The sequence below is a fragment of the Caretta caretta genome, chromosome 3 (genome assembly GCF_965140235.1).
Source record: "Caretta caretta isolate rCarCar2 chromosome 3, rCarCar1.hap1, whole genome shotgun sequence".
Classification (NCBI taxonomy): domain Eukaryota; kingdom Metazoa; phylum Chordata; order Testudines; family Cheloniidae; genus Caretta; species Caretta caretta.
In genome coordinates this window covers 105,286,818-105,308,091 of record NC_134208.1, presented here as the reverse complement: position 1 = coordinate 105,308,091, position 21,274 = coordinate 105,286,818, and the positions used below count along the sequence as shown (strand labels likewise).

At 40.1% G+C, this 21,274-nt stretch overlaps 1 protein-coding gene and 1 long non-coding RNA gene across 4 annotated transcripts in view; one reads left to right on the top strand and one right to left on the bottom strand.

Annotated features, from left to right (window-relative positions):
* Nucleotides 1-21,274, top strand: part of MAP3K5 (mitogen-activated protein kinase kinase kinase 5) — a 154,348-nt gene that overhangs the window by 90,612 nt on the left and 42,462 nt on the right. For all 3 annotated transcript variants that reach the window (XR_007355809.2, XM_048844432.2, XM_048844431.2), the window contains exons 9-12: nucleotides 2,738-2,897; nucleotides 4,714-4,867; nucleotides 9,433-9,540; nucleotides 16,983-17,032. Coding sequence is in view for 2 of the 3 variants with exons in the window: in XM_048844432.2 (XP_048700389.2) it covers nucleotides 2,738-2,897; nucleotides 4,714-4,867; nucleotides 9,433-9,540; nucleotides 16,983-17,032 (472 nt within the window). In the remaining variant the exon portion in view is untranslated. The remainder of the gene's footprint in view (nucleotides 1-2,737; nucleotides 2,898-4,713; nucleotides 4,868-9,432; nucleotides 9,541-16,982; nucleotides 17,033-21,274) is intronic.
* Nucleotides 5,236-21,208, bottom strand: LOC142071566 (uncharacterized). Its single transcript, XR_012667676.1, has 2 exons — nucleotides 21,119-21,208; nucleotides 5,236-6,442 (listed from the first exon to the last, which is right to left on the bottom strand). It is a non-coding gene; the product is annotated as an uncharacterized LOC142071566 (long non-coding RNA).

Sequence of the window (21,274 nt, the reverse complement as noted above, 5' to 3'; positions counted from 1 at the left end):
GAATTTTTGTGAGTCTCTTTCACGCTTGCTATATTTTGATTTGTAGTTATTTAACTGCTTTGAATCACGAAATTTAAAGACTTTTGAGACTAAAACACAAACGTGGTGCTTTGCAAGGATGCTGATAATGATTCTCTGCAAGTTATGTGATTTGCATGCTCAGATGATGCAGCTGTTGCAACTTGTTTAGCCACCTTTGATCGTGCAAAGCAGTTCATTTTATTAATGAGAAGACTGCATTCTTTTTCTTATGCATATAGAATCACAGACAAAAACTGAGTATGATAAATATCTTATTTTCCATACAATCTGCAAACAAATTCCTGATATTATAAACATAATTTCTGACATGGCATTAATAGGCTCTACATTTTTGCTGATTAAATTTTAAAGCTAATATCTTTTTAACAATGAACTGTGGAAAATCTGCCTTTTGTACCTACGTTGGTAAGCTTCCCTTTCACATAAAGAAAACATTGTCTTGAGTTTGAAAGTTTAGTAAGTGTAAAAGAACATGCACTTGAGTAAAGATGATGAAATCAAAATAATCCCTGCTGTGCAGATAAGAGAAATGATGGAAATAGATAATGGCCCTGAGACTGAAATTCACAGGAATGCAATTATCCTTCATTATTAATTTTTTGTTTACAGAAAATACATATCAATATCACACTGCCATATTTAAAAACCCATGCTCTATAAAAGAGAGCACATTATTCTAGTTTGACTGAGGCAAAAGTGTGAGTAAATTCATAAGCTTTCAGCGTGTCTTAAGATAAACAAACTGGAGGACCTTGAAGGAGATCATTTTTTTCCCTTTTCAGTGCTATGGAGACAGTCCATAGTTTGGGGTCTGGAACCCATGTGGAACTAATATAGGACCTGTTTAGATACTCCCATACAAGAAAATGTCCCATTTTTAATTAGTTTTCTTGCACAATGAATACTGAATTAGGCCCACAGGATGAAATCAAGAATTTGTCGTATTGTAAGCTCTTTGGGATGGGGCAGTGTGTGTGTGTGTGCATAGTACCTGTCACAATGGGGCGTGGATTCCTTATTAGGGCCTTGAGGTGCTACTGTAATAGAAATAAATTATAGTGGCAAACAGTATACCAGACCACTATACTGACATAAAAATATCATGCTCCTCTGAAGTAATGGAGGCCCCAAGCTGTATTACAAAGAAAGGGCTTTACAAAATCTATTGTTAATAGAAATATTTTCATTTTAGGGAAAAAAAAATGTTTAATTCAAAAGAAAACAGGTAGTTTTTGGTTTGGATTTAAACATTATCCTGCACTGTGCACTACTCAAACATGGCAACATCTTGTTAGTAAGAGAGTACAAAATCCTAAAGACAGACAGACACTGTGAGTGAAAATTGAGTGTATATTTTTAAAATGTAAAAATATTTATATTGTCTAGGATCAGCAATATGCAAAAAGTAAACAGCATAAGAAATGTAAATTAGATGGACCGTAATATTTGCAGTTTAATAATATAAGTCTTGACAGGTGTATCGCAGGAAGCAGAAACAAAGTTATTTGGAAAGCTTGTGTAGTGGAGTTGAAGAGAGGACAAATTTCAGTATCATTGCAGGATTTCCACCAGAAACATTGAGTCTTTGGAGCAAGGACAGAGAAAGAAGATATGAGTGGAAGAGCAAGGGTTGGAGGAGTGATACAATGGCTCGAGTGCTGGAAAAGGGAGGGAACACTTGTAGGGGGGAAAGGTGGTCTTAACACAGACAATGGAGTTAGAAGCTTTGTCTTCACTAGGGAAAAAGGTGTGTCCTCACCATGTGTTTTCCTAATACCTAGTAACTAACAGGAGGTAAAATCCAAGTGACAACAAGGCAGTTTGTAGTTTTGACATGAATTAACAGGTCAAAGTAAACCCAAGGCTCTCCCACAATCTCTAGTGTTTGCAGAAGGGGGGCACATAAATAATAATGGATGTCTTTTCTTGGGGTAGGACTCCCTGCCAAACAAAAGATGCTCACTGCAGGAAGAACCCCACTGGATCACCTCTTCACACTGCATGGGACCTTGTCTATAAAGGTAAGTTTGGGGCTTTAAACTTGGGGCTTGTAACTCAAAAAAACATAATAGGTGCAGTTTTTAGCATCTGTTAAGTTTTTAAAGTTACATTATGTATTTTAAGGCCCCAAATTTACCTTTACAGATGAGGTCCATGCAGGGACATAGATGATCCAGCTGCAGCTTTGTCCCTACAGTGATGTCCTGATCCTTTCCTGAAGGGCCGATAGGAAGGGGAAAAGAGGTACCTTTAGTTCTCATGAAGCTTTGAAGGGTTTAAAAACAATATGGTGCATGTAATTTCCATCTGAATACTCGCAGTGGAAAGTCTAAATTGCTTTTAATAAAGCTCCTTTTAATGATTCCTTTGTTTTACAGATTTTTTTAAATCAGAGTGTAGCCTTAATGTTTAGTAATTTTCCTTTAGTGTTCAAAGGAGCTTGGTCTCTGTGTGTGTGTTCAGGCTGGGGGAGGGGGGAGAGAGTAGTTTGTTTTATTGTTTTTCTGTTAATGCCCTTCATTATCAATTTGCTATCCCAAAATGGAAACCTACATAATGTTTAGAGCTTCATTTTATGTATTTGTATTTCTTGACATACAGTAACTTGAGCAGTGAAAAAGTTACAAATCAGATAATTGTTAACCTCTATACTGGCCTGCAAAACCACCTTACCATTAAATTTTATTCACTACAGGGGTAAAGATCAGTAGCCTGCTTGGTAAAAAAGGGAATTTGGAGAAGCTGCAGAGTTATTGGGAAGTCGGATTTTTCTTGGGGGCCAGTGTCCTGGCCAATGACCACCTAAGAGTGATCCAGGCTTCAGAAAAACTATTTAAGCTAAAGGCACCGGCATGGTAAGGGGATGTACAAGATATGATGTTTTGAACACCTCGGTATGTTAAAAAAGCTGTTAATTTAGCTATTTGAACTTGTCACACATAGCATTGTATTTCAGTGGTTGTGATCTTTAAGCAAACTTCATACTTACTTCTCTTAATAATTAAAAAAAAGACTCAAAAGGTACTTGGGGGTATCTTTTCCTCTTATGAAAGCTGTGTGCATGCATCAAGAAGGGAATATAGCATTTTAAAAACTGATGAACGTGCCTTTCTGAGTGTAAGATCAGGTCAGTGTGTAATGTGTTGTGTTGTGTTTTGTTTTCCTTCACATATTTAAAACCACTTGGCATAAATACATATGCAATGCAAATTAAATCAAGGAATTTCAAGAGTTGAGACAGCTGCAAGATCTAACTATGCTTCCAACTCCCTGGAGAGACTTCTTCCTTCAGCTGATTTTCCCCCCCACTCCCAACTCCCTTAATGACTAATTTCTGGAATTATCAAGGTGTCAGAACAGTAAGATTGTACTCAAATTTATCTCAGAGAAATCCTCTCTGATTACGAACACATTTAGTTAGGCTGTGTCTTGCCCCTGTACAGGTGGACAGAGGGAGGTAAGATTCACCTTTTCATCATCCTTCCCTTTATGTCCTTGTTCAGGGCCCAGACGCCTTATGGCCCTTTAGCTCAGAGATCACAGTGACTACGTAGGGCTAGCACACTGCTAGTCCAAGCCTGTGCCAGGAGTGGGGAAGGGGTGGAGCTATGCAACACTTTCTATTCCCCACCGCACCACCCAGCATAGCTGCCCAGGTGCAGGCAGAAGCAGGTGCTGCACCCTTCTCAAAGGTGATAAAGTAGGCTTGTTGATACACCTCCTTATCACCCCAACGTGGGACTGTCCCTCGAAGGGCCCTTGTATTGCGCCATATGTATCATTATCACAACCATAAAAACTGCCCTTAAAAGAAAACCAAAGTTCTATAATAGCTCAACGGTGGTGACTTTTTCTTTAAGGTTATGCGATGGGGGCCCATCTTCCTTGGCTGTGCATATTCTATTGCTTTAGTGTTTGTAACACAGCTTTGAGTGGGAGTTTTGAGAGAAGGGTCAAAATGGTATATTCAGGTCATTTGTGGATATGGAACTAATTCATTAATCAGTAATGATGTAATCATAAAATCATATTTGTATGTTTTCTATTTAATGGTGAAAGAGACCAGTATTATGTAAGGCTCTGTAAGTATGCCTTAGGAAGCAAAACACAAAAGAGAGAGCCATAGTCTGCAGTTAGAAGAGACATTCTCTATTCGGGCGAGGCTGTTGTCTTTTCCACAATGTTCTTGAACGACTGCCTGGCAGTATCATTGTTAATGGGAAGACCCTGAATCCAGAAGCATCGCATTTTAAACACCTACACTAAATAATCAATCAGTGTAGAGGACATAATGACACGGAAGGTTAATGCAATGAATTTGCACCGGGGTTTCAATTTGAAGTTAGTCACAGTTGACATGAGTTTGATGTGGATTCATCTTAGTCCCAGGGCAGGAGATTTAGCTACATCACAAAACTATCACAGTTCAGGATAACTGACATACTCAGGACATTGCTCAGAATTCAGGAATGTTTCAGATTAATTATGTCACTGCCACAGATATCTGGTTCTAAAACAAGGAAACTATTAATTAAAAGCAATCCTAGATCATCAGAATCTGACTGGCTGTCTTGGCATTGTGATGTTGAATTTTTAAAGATTAAAGATACAAAAATGATTAATTGCAAACTGTATTAAATTTACTGCCTGTATGTGCTTTGCTGTTTGTAGGTACCTCAAGTCTATTGTAGAAACTATTTTGATATATCAGCATTTTAAGAAATTGAATCCAGAACAACATGTTGCCAAACAGGAACTTGTAGACTTTTGGATGGACTTCCTAGTTGAAGCCACAAAGACAGATGTGTCTGTAGTTAGATTTCCAGTAAGTGTGCTTTTTATTAACTCTCTCACTTAACTTCTAATTGTATTAATTTCCTTTTTGTCATATAGCATGGTTAATAAAAATATCACTTGTTCAGAACTTTTCAGGCAATAAACCATGCTCCCAGAAGAAATATATTTGATCTGCGTAGTGCAGTGGTTTTAGTTGATTAAATTCTGTGACAATGCTTGGTCTGTTTTATAGGAAAATGACAAGGGAAAAGCCAAGATAGAATTTTATAATTCAGGCTATCTATAATGTTCCAATCTGTGCCAAACGACAACAGATCAATTAAATTACACATTGAGGAAAGGAGTTTTTCTTTCTCTGTCTTATCAGTTGTTAGCAACACATTGTTAGGCTTAGCATAGCTGACTCACAATTTATTTCACTTAATGATGTCCGCTTGTGCACTGTTTTAGGGACCATAAGTGAGCCTAGACAGCTAGTACCATACTGTTTATAGTATTAGACAGTAATCCACAACCACGCTACATTACATGCATTCAAATATTTCCTAGAAAAATAATTATGAACCCTGCTATAATATATTGCTCAATTGCTTTATGCTGAATGGCTACTTTATGCCCAGCTAGAGGGTGCAGGATATATGCAATAAAAAAATGCTCACTACTACTGTTTCCTGTATGCTATGTGTCAGGGAAAAGTTGTATTTTAGACACTTTGATGTGGTCGCTTTTGACAAATACTGCTTTATTATTATTTTTAAATGGCAACCAATGTTGTCACCCAAATTCCTGAGAAGTGGAAATTGGCTGTTTTGTACAGCTCTGCAGGCTGCTGGGGATTGGACACAATGTGTAGGTGGTACAATCAATCTCAGGGAAAACTGCACTGTGTAATGCTCAAGAGCAACTGCTCCAGACAGTAAGTAGTGACAATGCGAGGCTCTGGAGGGAATCCTATTCGGTCTTTTTTCTGCAAGGAAGGGTTGTGACATGGTGAGGTTTGGAGGGAGTTAAAGCAAGAAAATATGCAGATTACTCTGGGCTTCATAACAGACACCCAGGGGAAACCACATCCCTTTCTTCTTCGTACTTATCACATGACATAATGAAACATTGAAAACAGGATCTGCCTTCCAGAACTGTCTCAACCAAACTCTCTTATTTTCTTTAAAATTAAAATTGGGAAGATCTGGTCAATAACACAGTACAGCTTAAAGGTGACATGTTGTACCCATACTTGTTCATGTGACTATACTACTGTCACCCAGTAACAGGCCTCTTCTCCCTCACAGTCTGAAAAATGTACATGTACAAGCAAAACAGATTGTGCATTGCATACAGTAGAGAAAGGGCAACAAAAGAGGAGAAATGGAAAGACACTATGGAATTTTTTGTCAAAGCTTTACAAATAAATGGTATTTATAAAAAAAAAAAGAAGAAGAAACTCATCTGTAATGCTGCTTCTATGTAACAGTCTTCAGCACAGATTGCCAATACGGTCTGGATCTAGGGACTTCAGTACCAACGCACCAGCTTCTACCAATTGAACATACAAAGTAACTTCACAACTGGCAGCTGAAGAAATCTGTTATCCTCTGACTTGACACTGAAAGAAGACATGACACACTTTACAAGGATGTTACATATGTAGAAAAATACAGATACTAAAATTCTGCTGCATGCATTTCTTTTCAAACTTAAGGCCCAATTCTGAGATGCTGAAGGCCAGACTTTTATAGGTATTCAGGCGCCTAAAGACACAGATAGGTGCCTAGTGGGATTTTCAAAAGCACCTAACTTCCATCTCTAGGCGTTGACATACTTTAAAATCTGGCCCTGAGCTACACTTGTCACTATAGCCAGCTGATCTGTGGGCGGTCAGGCCTAGTGGTTGAAATGAGAGTTTACCCTATTGGTTATAACTGGGTACTGGGTGGGCAGAGTCCAAGAATGAGCTGAGGGTCAGTGCTGGAGGGACAGAAGCTGAATGCCAAAGCTGGAGGGTAAATGAGTCATAGGCCAGAGGCGAAGCTGAGGATCAGAACTGGAGAGACAGAAGCCAAATGTGAGAGTTGGAGGGTCAACCAGAGTCATAGGCCAGAGGCAGAGCCAGGGAATCGAAGCCCGAAATCAGAAGCTGGAGGGGAACAGGGGCGGGAGCAAACAGGGACTGGAACAAGGGCAGCTGCAGGTGGAGGGGTTGAGCAGCCACTGATGTACCGTGGGGGCCAGGCTTATAAGCAGAGCTGCTAAACCATCAGCCAGTCAGGGGTTGTGACTGGGCTCATTGGTTGCCTAGTAGCAGTTAGTCTGGGAGCAGGCCAGGAGCTGGTCCGACCTGGTCTGGACCCTGCCAATCAGCTGAGAGCTATGGAGTGCCAGCAACTGCTATTGACACCTATAGAAGTATATGGAGTGTAGAATTTGAACCATTGGGAATTTCTAATAATTTCTATTTGGGTGGTTTTAATTTTTTTTAAAGCAACTAAGAGAATTCTTGATGGTCTCCAAGACCTGGACATGAGAGGGTAATCTGACCCTGACCTCTTCTAGCTCTGCCCCAGAGTTTGTGAATTCTGAGCTGAAGGTTGTGGCTTTTATCTTTGCTTCTCCAGTCTAGTCACACACAGCCCTGTGATATCACTTTGTTGCAGACACAGCTTACAAATTCTGTAAATCAGTAAGTTTAATATTTATTTACAAAAGTAGTTTAAAAATTCTTCTTTAAAAGTGAAGTATAGAAATCACTTGCAAAAAAACACACAACATTGACAAATGCTGATCTTAAAGTATGTGGGAAGTGGGTTTGGAGGCAGGTGTTTTAGGTACAAGAATTAATTTATGCTGTTCTCTAACTTGATTTCCTTTCTATTTTAAATAAATTTCAACAGTCTGGGGGGGAAATAATTTATAATATCAATTCAGAATAAATGGAAATGCAGTAACCTTTTTCCCCAATTAAATTTACAGACTGAAACAGAAAACCTTACATGCAGTAAATATAGACTTAAAGACTTTTGGAGGAGTTTTTTTTCCTGGAAATCAGATTTAAATATAGAATACTATAAAAAGACAATAATACCAATCTTTACCAAATGTCTACAAATGCTAAACTGTGCTGACTTTTTCCTTTAAGGGCCTGAAGTAAGATGGGTAGGGCACTACCAAATTCACAATCCATTTGGGTCAATTTCATGGTCACAGGATTTTAAAAAATCGTAAATTTCATGATTTCAGATATTTAAATCTGAAATTTCACAGTGTTGTAACTGTAGGGGTCCTGACCCAACTCTGAAGGCGGCAGCAGCAGAAGTAAGGGTGGCATGGTATGATATTGCCACCCTTACTTCTGCATTGCTGCTGGTGGGGCGCTACCTTCAGAGCTGGCCACCTGGCCAGCAACCGCCGCTCTCCCAGCCACCCGGCAAAGAGGGCAGCGCAGAAGTAAGGGTTGCAATACTGTGACCTCCTCTCCCCCACAATAACCTTGCGACACCCCAACAACCCTCTTTTGGGTCGGGATCCCCATTTTGAGAAACGCTGGTCTCCATGAAATCTTTATAGTATAGGGTAAAAGTACACAAAAAAACCCCCAGATTTCATAGAATCACAGAAGATTAGGGTTCGAAGAGACCTCAGGAATTAATTTGTAAACTTGACACCATCAAATTGGGCCTGAATAAAGACTGGGAGTGGCTGGGTCACTGCAAAAAATAATCTAGTCCAGCCTCCTGCTCAAAGCAGGACCAACCCCAACTAAATTATCCCAGCCGTGGCTTTGTCAAGCCAGGCCTTAAAAACCTCTAAGGAGGTTTCATGGGGGGAGACCAGATTTCATGGTCTGTGATGCATTTTTCATGGCTGTGAATTTGCTAGGGCCCTAAAGATGAACCATCAGCTACTTTTGGCTAAGCATTTTTGATGTAGCATGGCATAACAGTATACTAGGTTAGATCAAATCTTGCTGCACTGAATTCTGTCTCTTCTGGATTAATCTTCCAAATTTTGCTCTCACATATCCCAAGAATTGTTTCACAATCTGTTGCTGTTAGCATGTGGCCTCTTGGATGCTTTTAGTTCCAATGGAACCATTCCCTTCTGTTCAGTTCTATAGTTACTGCTCACAATGGTCTGACTTAAAAGCAATTCAGTCTAGCTCCAGAGTGAAGAACTTTCTGCTTTCTCTCTGATGAGCTTCCCAACTGCTCCTTTCCCAGCCCAAACTGCAAACAAAGGCACAAGCTGACCTTCTCCCTCTAGAAGGTAAACATTCTCAAATTGCCTCCAATGGGTCCAAAAACCTACCATATTACAGAGGTTGCTCAACACCTGGCAGTAGGAAATGAAGGTACTCAGAACCTTGTTGAATCAGGAGTACCATGTGATTATGTGTGTAGTGGAGAACGGCAAATTATAGAAAAACTAAATTTAAACTAGAATTTCAGACCTTAGGCTAGTGTGATCATTTTACACAGTTTTATCTTTTCCCCTTGTGATTCCTAATGTGCTAGGACTTCAGACATGTTTTCAATTGATCACAATGCTTTTAAAATTTCATAAACCTTTTAATGACTTTTAATCGCCCTCCCCCCCCAGGTTTTAATATTAGAACCAACAAAAATTTACCAGCCTTCATATCTGTCCATCAATAGCGAGGCGGAGGAGAAGACCATATCTATCTGGCATGTCCTACCTGATGACAAGGTAAACCACTGCACTTGTTTTAGGGTGAGAAATGTAAATAATGAATCATATCTTATTGGTCTCTGAATCGTGTATGTGACATAAATCCTGTAACTAAAGACTTCTTACAGTTGACTACACAAAATTTGTGGCATATAAGAAATATCTTCATTTACATATATTGTTGGGAATTGCTTATTTTGCAGACAGTGTTTCAGTTTTCCATGATCTCTTTTATGATTTAAAAAAATGTTAAATTTATAATCTTATTTCAGAAGGCTTCATTTAAGTATATAGTGCACAAAGATTCAGAAGCACATTACTGAAAGCTTGGCTTTTAAAATGTATGTATGACACACCAGTAACATTGTAATATAAATGTATTTGTACAAATGGAACTTTCCTCTGGTTTTTTCCTCTGGTGTTACCCAAATCCATGTTGTAGTTTTGAAATGCACTTAAAAGAATTTGAACTTTTGAAAGATGTGGTTCTTTCAAATTAGACAGTTTCACCAGAATGGCTTACCTGTGTCATCTTTGAGTACTGGACCCTCAGTAATGCACTGAGAGTATAAAAAATGCCCCTAGCTAGCACTCACTGGTTTATATTGTAGCCTGGAGGAGACACTATAAATAAGATGGCAGAGGAAATAAAGATCATTGTTTTGAGTAGTTGTGCAGGAAGTCAGGAACTTAAAGAGGAAATTGATCAAAGAAAATAGATGTTTAGGAGACTGAGAAGCTGAGAAAACGTGGTTAAAGATGGAAACTTGGAAGCGGAGGTGTGGTTAAGGCAAAGATATTTGGAAGGAGAGTGAGTCTGAAGGGAGCTTTGGAGACATGGAGTGAAGTGAGGCATAGATGGAGGAATTACTGCGTCCAGGAAGGAAACAGTAGAGTGATGGGGGTTGGAGCAGCCAGGAAGTTTTGGAAGCAGCAAGAAAGACAGGAGCCTGGGAGAAGTGGAAAAGGGAGAGGAGAAGGAGGCATAGGGAATGAGTAGGTTCAGGGAGTTGTGGAACCATAAAAATGTTACATATGGTTTCTCAGCTCCCAAGAACCAGCACAGTCGTCATTATTTCTTTTCTAATTACTTTTCTTCAGTTGCAGGGTACGATAGAGGGGAATTGTTTCCTGGAATCAGTCTGTCTTGTGCCTTTTACACTTACAATAGAAATATTTGACATGCTCCTTTCTCGCTATTTTCTATTTCTACTCCACCTTCTTTGAACAATGTACGTGGAACACAATGAGCAACAGCACTTGGGCGTTTTCTGGGGAAAATGGACTGTGGGGAAAAGCGTGTAGGTAATGGCAGTAATAGGACATTCAGAAGACAAACTGAAATGCAGGCTAAACTGTGTCCAGATCAATGAATTCCTGTTTATATGTGGTCAGCTTTGATCAGCATCATTCATGATAGCCTCAGACTATCACACACATACATACATTGCCTTAGCTGTTGGACACAAACCAAAATATATTTGCCACACATCGTAAATGTTGTCATGTTAGTGCTGCAGAAGAAACCCTGATACCATAAAACATCTGCTCTGGAAGATTGCTAGAGGCTATTTCATATTTGGAATTATCTCACTACCCATAAATGCATGATTCTTAATAATTCACTCCCAAACAATCCACTTCTCTCTGTTTGGTGGCTTATCTCTCATACCATAAATATGAAGCATGATTATTACTCTGAACTCCCCAAATCCTCTCGTCCTTGCTCAAAGATTCTGTAGTGTAATACTAACTGAATGTGCATCATTCATTACTGGATAAAATTTCTTCATAGCCATGTGGTCAACATTCCTCAATTTCTCTAGATATCTTTTTAAACTTTCATGAACCTCAGTCTCTCTCTTTCCTCCCGTACTCGGAATAAAAACAATGAGGAGTCCTTGTGGCACCTTAGAGACTCACAAATGTATTTGGGCATAAGCTTTTGTGTCAACCTGAAGCAAATACTCACCAGCAACTACACACCACACAACAGAAACACTAACCCAGGAACCAATCCCTGCAACAAACCGCATTGCCAATTCTGTCTGCATATCTGTTCAAAGGACACCATCATAGGACCTAACCACATCAGCCACACCATCAGGGGCTTGTTCACTTGCACGTCTACCGATGTGCTATATGCCATCATGTGCCAGCAATGCCCCTCTGCTATGTACATTGGACAAACTGGACAGTCTCTATGCAAATGAACAAATGGACACAAATCAGACATCAAGAATTGTAACATTCAAAAACAGGTAGAAGAGCACTTCAATCTCCCTGGACACTCAATAACAGACTTAAAAGTCACCATTTTTCAACAAAAAAACTTCAAAAACAGACTTCAATGAGAAACTGCAGAACTGGAATTAATTTGCAAACGTGACACCATCAAATTAGGCATGAATAAAGATTGAGAGTGGCTGGGTCACTACAAAAAATAATTTTCCCTCTGTTGATATTCACCCCTTCTTATCAACTGTTGGAAGTGGGCCACATCCACCCTAACTGAGTTGGCCTCATTAGCACTGACCCCCCACTTGGTAAAGCAACTACCATCTTTTCATGTTCTGTGTATTCATACCTGCCTACTGTATTTTCCACTCCATGCATCTGATGAAGTGGGTTATAGCCCATGAAAGCTTATGCCCAAATACATTTGTTAGTCTCTAAGGTGCCACAAGGATTCCCCATAGTTTTTGCTGATACAGAGTAACACGGCTACCCCTCTGAAATCTGTCAGAAGATTAATTCATGTAATTGTAGGTCAAAATATGAGCTCCTTACTCCCATCAGTGAGCAATTAATTAGATTCACTTCAGTCAGTGGAGCTGCCTATAAATATTTCAAGACAAAAATCTAGGATAAGGGAAGACTGGGAGTATGCATCAGTAAGTTAAAGATAAATAACATTGCAAGTATGTTGTAATTGTCCAATGACTAGGCATTACAAACCCAGGAAATTCAGAATGAAGGCTGTACTTAAAAGAAATTTAGTCATGTTAGGAATGGAAATGTACAATTAGGGTGCACAAACAACCTTAACTCTGCCCTGTAGTGACATCATGCAATAACTATTAGATTATGATTAAGAAACAGTGCTTAGTGTTTCGGCCACAGATAAAATGAAACTGATTTTTAAAGATTTTTTCCCTCTATATGAGAAATTTGAAGAGTCTGTGTGCTTCCATTATTGAGATTATTTGGGACAAAAGACTAACACATGCTCAATTTCTTAAAGGACCCAGGATTTAAAGGATTTAATTAATTTTTAACTCACGAGTTAATAGATTTACTGGTAAATTCTCAGAAAATTCATTCTGTACTCAAAGAATAAGTGTGTAAGTTTAAGGAGTGTATGGTTTATTTTTCAGACATAAGAGGTTTAATATTTGCTTTAAATGTGAATGGAACTCAACTTCTCAATTTGCAACTGGTAACTACATGGCAAGAAAGAGTCTCACAATCTGGCCCAGTATAAATAAATTGCCCTCTTCCTTTTCCACAGCCATTTTCCAGTGAGTATTTTCTGCTTAACTCAGTTTTAATAAAATGATGAAACTTGCGAAACTTAAAGAAATTAATGGGAAAGTTCTTATAAAAGTCAGGTGGTAGATATGCTTTGTTTCTGCTATAAACACATGTACCATTCCCCTGAATGTACCAATTTGTTTTCTGATAGGTTTTAAAGAAGTGCCACAGTCCTATTTGTCAGTAGGAAAGGCAGTAGCCAAGCTGCCTCGATTTCATGTTGGCTTCTGAATCCAATTTGTGATTTTTTTACTAACCGAAGAACAGATGCTGGAGTTGGATACCACCCTGATATGTTTACTCAGGTTGTTTAGAAGTTGGCAGAATCATGAGCAACACAGCTTTTCTGTAATTCAGCAGCCTGAGAAAATGATGTGGTAAATGAAAGAGGTTGTATGAATCTGTGAGAGATTACTCTTTCATAAACTGCAAAGCTATAACATATGACTTGGGCTTCTCATGCTTTTTTAATCCTTTCACCCTTCCTGAATGTTTATTTTGGAGTATTCATGGGTAAAAAATGGGGTGAGGACCCATAGCTGGAAGGCATTCAGGGGCAATTGGGAGGTGGATATGGGGAGAGGGGCAGCTGAGGTTGCTGGGATACTCCCCGCTATTGCTGGGGGATAGGGGAAGCAGAGGTTCAGGTGGTACTCTTTCCTCATATGGGGGGCCAGGAGACCTAATGTGGCAAGAATCCCCATCCCTTTGCTCTGTTCCCTCCTGTAGGTAAAGAAAATGCCCATGTTGGCTCTTCGTCAACTAGCATGGGGGGGGGGAGGTGCAATATTAGACAGCAAAGGCTAGTTTAGAAAACTAGAATGATCTAAAATTAGTAGGGCGCACATTCCGTAGATTAAATCTGGCCATCTGCTAGGTCTCAAAACGTAATGGTAAATGAGGACTCATCACTGAATGGGTGTGTTTCTGGTAGGGTCCCTCAGGAATCAGTTGTTGGCCCTAAGCTATTTAACCTTTTTATTAATGACTTGGAAGAAAGCATAAAATCATCACTGATAAACTTTTCAGATGACACAGACTGGGGGAGTGGCAAATAATGAAAAGGAGAGGTCACTGATACAGAGTGATCTGGATCACTTGGTAAGCTGAGCTCCAGCAAACAATATGTGTTTTAATAAGGCCTAATGTAAATGTATACATCTAGGAACAAAGAATGTAGGCTATACTAATGTGAGGGGGGACTCTTATCCTGGGAAGCAGTGCCTCTGAAAAAGATTTGGCTTTTGTAGTGGATAATCAGTTGCATATGACCTCGCAGTGTAACACTATGGTCAAAAGGGCTAATGCAATCTGTGGATGCATAAGCAGGGAAATCTCATGTAGGAGTAGAAATGTTATTTTACCTCTGTATTTGGCACTGGTATGACCATTGCTGGAATAGTGTGTCTAGTTTTGGTGTCCACAATTCAAGAAGGATGTTGATAAATTGAAGAGGGCTCAGAGAAGAGCCAGGAGAATGATTAACGGATTAAAAAAACATGCCTTGTACTGATAGATTCAAGAAACTCAATATATTTAGCTTAACAAAGAGAAGGTTAAGAGGTGACTTGATCACTGTCTGAGTACAAATATTTAATAATGGGTTCTTCAGTCTAGCATATAACACGATCCAATAGCTGGAAGTTGAAGACAGACAAATTCAGACTGGAAATAAGGTGATATTTTTAACAGTGAGAATAACTAACCATTGGAAGGATTTACCAAGGGTCATGGTGGACTCTCCCATCACTGACAATTTTTAAATCTAGATCAGATCTTTTTTCTAAAAGGTATGCTCTAGGAATTATTTTGGGGAAATTTTATGACCTGTGTTATACAGGAGGTCAGACAGATGGTCCCTTCTGGCCTGGGAATCTATGAACAGGTAGCCAGCCAGAAGGCAGGAGATCTTGAGCAGAAGGTCAGTCAAAACAAAGTATTTCAGGTATCTCTTAAAAGTTTAAAGCCTTAGAATTCAGCTAAGAATCACTAAATTACTGTATATACTAGATCATAAACCGGTTCGTTTATAAGCTGACCCCCCCAAGATGGATAAGTAAAAATGGCAAATTTTTATGACCCATTCATAAGCCGACCCTATCATTCAGGGATTGGCAAATTTCGGCTCCTAGCCCATCAGGATAAGCCGCTGGGGGGCCAGGACGGTTGGTTTACCTCAAGCGTCCGCAGGCACGGAGGTAAACCTAAGTAAACAAAATGTCCCAGCCTGCCAGCGGCTTACCCTGACGGGCCAGGAGAGCAACTGGTGGGGAATTTTTTTGGGGGGGAGAAGCTGGGGGTCAGGGGAGTAACCCCTGTGACCACCCCCCACATGACCCCCCCCAACCCAGGACCTCCCCACATGACGCCTCCATGTGTAACCCCTCCCCACCTCTAGCCCGGGACCCCCACACTCTCCCCTTCCCATCTCTTCCCTTCCCACCTTACTTGGTGTGGGCCAGAGGAGGATGTCTCTGGCCTGGCTGGAGCTGCTCCAGCAGGCTGAGTGGCATGGCCCCAGCCTGTCAGCCCCAGAGCTGCAGCTGCTTCGGAGGCTGGGGGGAGAGCAGCGTGTCCAGAAGCAGAGAGACTCTGGCCCCGCCTCTTCCCTTCTGGCTTTGGCTGTGCTGCCTCTCCTTGACCCCTCTGTTGGGGGTGGTGCGGGAGGCTGTGTCCCACCTCTCCCTCTTTCTATACCCATTCATAAGCCGACCCCCTTCTCTGATGCTTCCCTCTTTTACTAAAAAAATTCGGATTACGAACAAGTATATACGGTACTTTAAATGCTCCATTCCACCGTGTGAGCTGAGCTGTGTTTAGGAGCAATTTGTAGCACAATTGGCATTGTATCAAGCAAGGCTGACCATATTTGAATATCCTCCTTCCCCGTTATTCCAATCAAACATTGCCTTCTCAAGGTTTGTCAAATCACTCAGTACCTTTCCATGATACTGAGACATTTCTACTCCTTCTACATTGAGCATTCATTTTTAGCTATTAAACTAGGTCTGAGCAGAAAAGTTTTGGCGATTTAGATGCATTTCATAAACTGGCAAAATAATCTATTATGGAAAGTTTTTATGAACATTTATGTAGAGGTAACACCTGGCAGCTTTAGTCCCATTGTGTGGCAATGTGCTAAGGAATAAATGAGTCCCTGTGATACAGTTTACCCAATAACTCATTTAATATGAGGACATTCTCACATCATTCATAGCTAGTTCGAATTTGCTACTTTACAACTGCAGGTTACTTTTAAATGAATTTTTTAAATTATTTGAGGTTTGATGTAGGTCTAAAGAAAATACAGTTGTGTGTATTTGGTACATTATATTATGGTATTTTATATTAACATAGCCACCTGTAATAAAATGTGAACAGAAAAGAAAGATGGATTAAGATGATACGGAGGAGGGGGAAATTGATCTGGGAAATGGTGTTATAGATTATCAAGTGCTGTTGGCTCAGCCTCCTTTACAATTCACTGTACAAAATGCAGCAACTCTGGTAATGTGTCTCCCTTCTTTATTTCTTGCTATTCTTGACAGGTGTCATAAGCTGTTCAACTTCATGTCTCTTTTGTCTTTGGGAATTCATTTGGTTGTGACTATGGTTGGCACCAAGGCTTCATTCTAAATCTTGTCTCTCAGCAAGAAATGTTTCTTGGCTTTATTGTTCTAGTTACTAAAATGTGCTCCAGAGCAGTATTTCTATTCGGCAAAGATTGTTTAAAGATGCTATTGGCATTATGCTAAGATGCCAGGAAGAATAATTGCTACAGTGTAAAATGCTAATATTTTGAGTAACATTCCTAAATCTTTCAGCCTCTTCATTTACAGGGTAAAAGATAATACATGTTGGATCTTTTATATTAAGGGGAACTTTATTATTATGTTTTATCTTTACATGTTTTCTGTATGTTACAGAAAGGTATTTATGAGTGGAACTTCAGTGCTGCTTCTATCAGGGGAGTAAGGTAAGCTTCCTTTATTTCATTATCTTAAACAAACAAAGGTAACTGGATGAGTGGTCTGTTGGGATAGTGCAATGACTTGGATGGAGCATTGCGGACAAAACTTAAGAGAGTTTTGCATCTGCCTGAGACATGGGGATTTCCAACATAACACAATCCCTGAAATGTCTTCTTGTGATTCTAAAATGACCACCTACAATTAGGGTAACCAGATGTCCCAGTTTTATAGAGACAATGCCAATATTTGGGGCTTTGTCTTATATAGGTGGCTATCCCCCCCCACCCCCCCGCTGTCCCGATTTTTCACACTTGCTGTCTGGCCACCCTACCTGCAATGGCTATCCTACAAAAACAAAATAAAAAAAATTAAAACTGCTAATTTAAAAAAAATTATTTTGCTGACTAAAATAGTGCCATAATTCACATTTAAGTGCAGTTATAAGTAGAATTAAAATAATGGGTTACTTTTAATGTATTATTAATAATAAATAAATTAATAAAATTAATATTTATTTATTTATTTATTTATTATTTGCATTACCATAACACCTAGGAGTTCCTGTCATGCACCAGGACCGCACTGTGTTAGGCTTTCTATAAACACGTAACAAAAAAGATGGTCCCTGACCTTATAGTCAAAGTATAAGACAAGGGATAACAGGTGGATGCAGACAGGGAGAGCAGAAGGAAACAATGAAACTGTGATAGGCTGTAGTCTCCACACACCAGCTGCCTGTCTGTTAAGTTCTTTTGTAGGCATCATGGCATAGTAGAGTTTTGAAGAAGGTTTGAAGGAGGACAATGCAGTAGCTTTGTGAACGTTTATGGGGAGCTCCTCCCAAGCGTGAGGGGCAGCATGGGAGAAAGCACAAAGAGGCTTCTTTGAAAATTTAACAAATGGGCAGTGGAGGCTGGTATCTTTAGCTGATAGGACGCAGGAATCAACATCTCCGTAACGAATGAGAGATCATAGGCAGTACGGGGATAGACTATGAAAGGCCTTGCAAGTGAAGACAAGCAGCTTATATTTCATGCAAAAGAGAAGGTGAAACAGTGGAGGGATGCAAAAAGAGGGGTGCCAAGGTCAAAGCAACAGGCTAGGATAGTGATCTTTGCACTTTGAGTGATATCTGTGGGGCAAGACTGCATATGTTAAGGCTAGAGAAAGGATAGTAATCAAAATGTAAGATAATGAGACTGGATGAGAGTTTTAGCTGGATGGATGGAAAGGAAAGGTCATATCTTAGAGATGTGAGGCAGAAAGAATCAGAAAGATTTAGACAGCCTGGATGTGAGGAGTTAGAGAGAGGGCTGAGTCAAAGATGATGCCCAGGTTATAGGTATCAAGCCCCTTTCAGGGCATCCAAAAATAACTAGTTACATTGAAAACTTAGATCATTAAAATGTATAATTTCTTTATGTTGTGATTTTGAAAATTAATTGTTCACCTATATTATTTTTAAAAGATTGTTTTACTGATATTTACAACTTAAAAAAATTAAATGTATATGATCCGAGGAATGGAAAACCTGTCCTATGAAAGGTTTCAGAGCTTGGCTTGTTTAGCCTAACCAAAAGAAGGCTGAGGGTAGATATGATTGCTCTCTCTACCTATATCAGAGGGATAAATACCAGGGAGGGGGAGAAATTATTTAAGCTCAGTACCAATGTGGACACAAGAACAAATGGATATAAACTGGCCATCAGGGAGTTTAGACTTGAAATTAGGCAAAGGTTTCTAACCATCAAAGGAGTGAAGTTCTGGAACAGCCTTCCAAGGGGAGCAGTGGGAGCAAAAGACACATCTGGCTTCAAGACTAAGCTTGATAAGTTTATGGGGGGGATGGTATGGTGGGATAGCCTAATTTTGACAATTAATTGATCTTTGAGTATTAGCCGTAAATATGCCCAATGGCCTGTGATGGGATGTTAGATGGGGTGGGATCTGAGTTACTACAGAGAATTCTTTCCTGGGTGTCTGGCTGGTGAGTCTTGCCCACATGCTCAGGGTTTAGCTGATGGCCATATTTGGGGTCGGGAAGGAATTTTCCTCCAGGGCAGATTGGCAGAGGCCCTGGGGGGTTTTCGCCTTCCTCGGCAGCGTGGGGCACAGGTCACTTGCTGGAGGATTCTCTGCACCTTGAAGTCTTTAAACCATGATTTGAGGACTTCAATAGCTCAGACATAGGTTAGGGGTTTATTACAGGAGTGGGTGGGTGAGATTCTGTGGCCTGCATTGTGCAGGAGGTCAGACTAGACGATCATAATGGTGCCTTCTGACCTTAAAGTCCATGACTCTGACTCATAACAAGAAATCAGGTAAACTCTGTTGCCCTGGAAATGTAAAGAGCCTCGTTCTCATGTGCACTAAGGACTCTTTATTCAACTTTGGATCTTTGCTTCCCCCTGGCCCTGGCATGCCCACATTTTTCTTCAGCATGGTTCCTTAAATAGGGAGCAGGAAATGGCTGGCACAGAAACCAGCTCTGCCAGTTTTGTTGGCTTTACTTCAGCAAAAAGCTCCCTTCTGCATGTGGGATTCTCCGGTGGTCATTCATGTCCAGATTCTGCCCCCTCAGCATCACTGAACTGCTGCAGAATTTGGCCATAGAGTGTACTCGTGTGCATGAAGTTAAACACGTGCAGAACTATTTGAAGGATCCAGGTTTTAATTTGCGCATGTTAATATCTAGGAAAGTACCACTGAACTGCTTTAGATCACTTCCTTATTTTTGTCTTACTTTCTTCCTGTGCATACATGTACCATGGCAATCTGTCCCATCCCATTTTCATATTTTTAAGTGTATTTTTTAAAAAAGAAAATCAAATTATCCAACCAGTCCTCTCTTCTAAAAATGACACAAAAATTGTCTGATGTCTCTAATAAATTCTTAAACAGATGGACCTTTTTGCCCTTCCAGCACCTAATAACTCTTTCAGCTATCAACAGACACTAGGGTGACCAGATGACAAGAACAAAATATCGGGACACCTGGGGGGACAGTAACAGGCTCACCCCCTCCCCACCAGGGCCAGCTCTAGATTTTTTGCCACCCCAAGCAAAAAAAAAAAAAAAGCCGGAGTGCCGCCGAAGCAAAATATCAGGACAAATGGCGTCCCAACCGTACATTGGTCAGGATGCGGGACAAACAACTAAATATTGGGACTGTCCCGATTTTATCGGGACATCTGGTCACCCTAACAGACACAGCATATCAGTTTATTTTAGGGAAAAAACTGCAGTCTGGTTTCAGTTTTTGTTACAATACATTTTCGAACATTTGTAAACTTCTTGCCAAATGGTGGTGGCCGGTTTTTTTGGCACTGCTAAAATATGTATTAGTGTTTGCTAATGTTATTTATATGCCTCCAGTAATGTTGTTATCATTTAAGCCCAGTCTGTTTATTTTGTCAGATGTCCAAGAAAGTCTGGAAAATTTTAAACTGCCTCAACTAGAGCTAAGGTCCGTTTCTGCCACGGCCCTGGCAGAACTCAGACAATCTTCGGTAGCTTGGCTGAGGGGCAGTTGGGCAAAGTCGACGTTTGTTTAATTACAAAGCTAAATAAATCTGTATGCACATCTTGTATAAAAGTATCTGTATATAATCGGCATAGGTGCTGGAACTACCGGTGTTGGCGGTGTGGCAGCACCCCCTGGCTTGAAATGGTTTCCATTATATACAGGGTTAACAGTTTGGTTGTGTGGCTTTCAGCACCCCCACTATACAAATTGTTCCAGCACCTATGATGATCATTACCCTCTCCTTTCAGTTGTTGCTAATCTTGTTAGATTAGAAGCTCTTTGAGTCAGGGGCCATATTTGTGGTACAGCTAGCGCAAAGGGGCTCTTCTCCTGATCCCAACTTCTTTTGTCTCCTTTGAAAATTCTACCCTGGAAATATAATCCCTTACAGCTCTCTAGGAAACGGAGATTAACAGCTCTAGCAGGGAAGGCCGGGGCTCTCTGTAGTAGTCAAAGGCCCAGAGATCCCAGACTTAAACGGTCACATCATTTTTCTGTCCAGACCTCAGTAACTATTTATTGGTGTTACATAACCAGTGCTTTAGCAGGAGTGCTGGGGAGGTACCTCGTACTGAAGCATGACTGATGTTTCCAGTAAGCATGTAGGGAAATGACTGAGGAGACACTTGCTTTATGTGTTCCGTAGCAGCCAACATAATCAGCCTCTTCTTCTTACGAGTAATAGAGTTCATCCCTTAAAAATTGAGAAGGAATAAAAAAA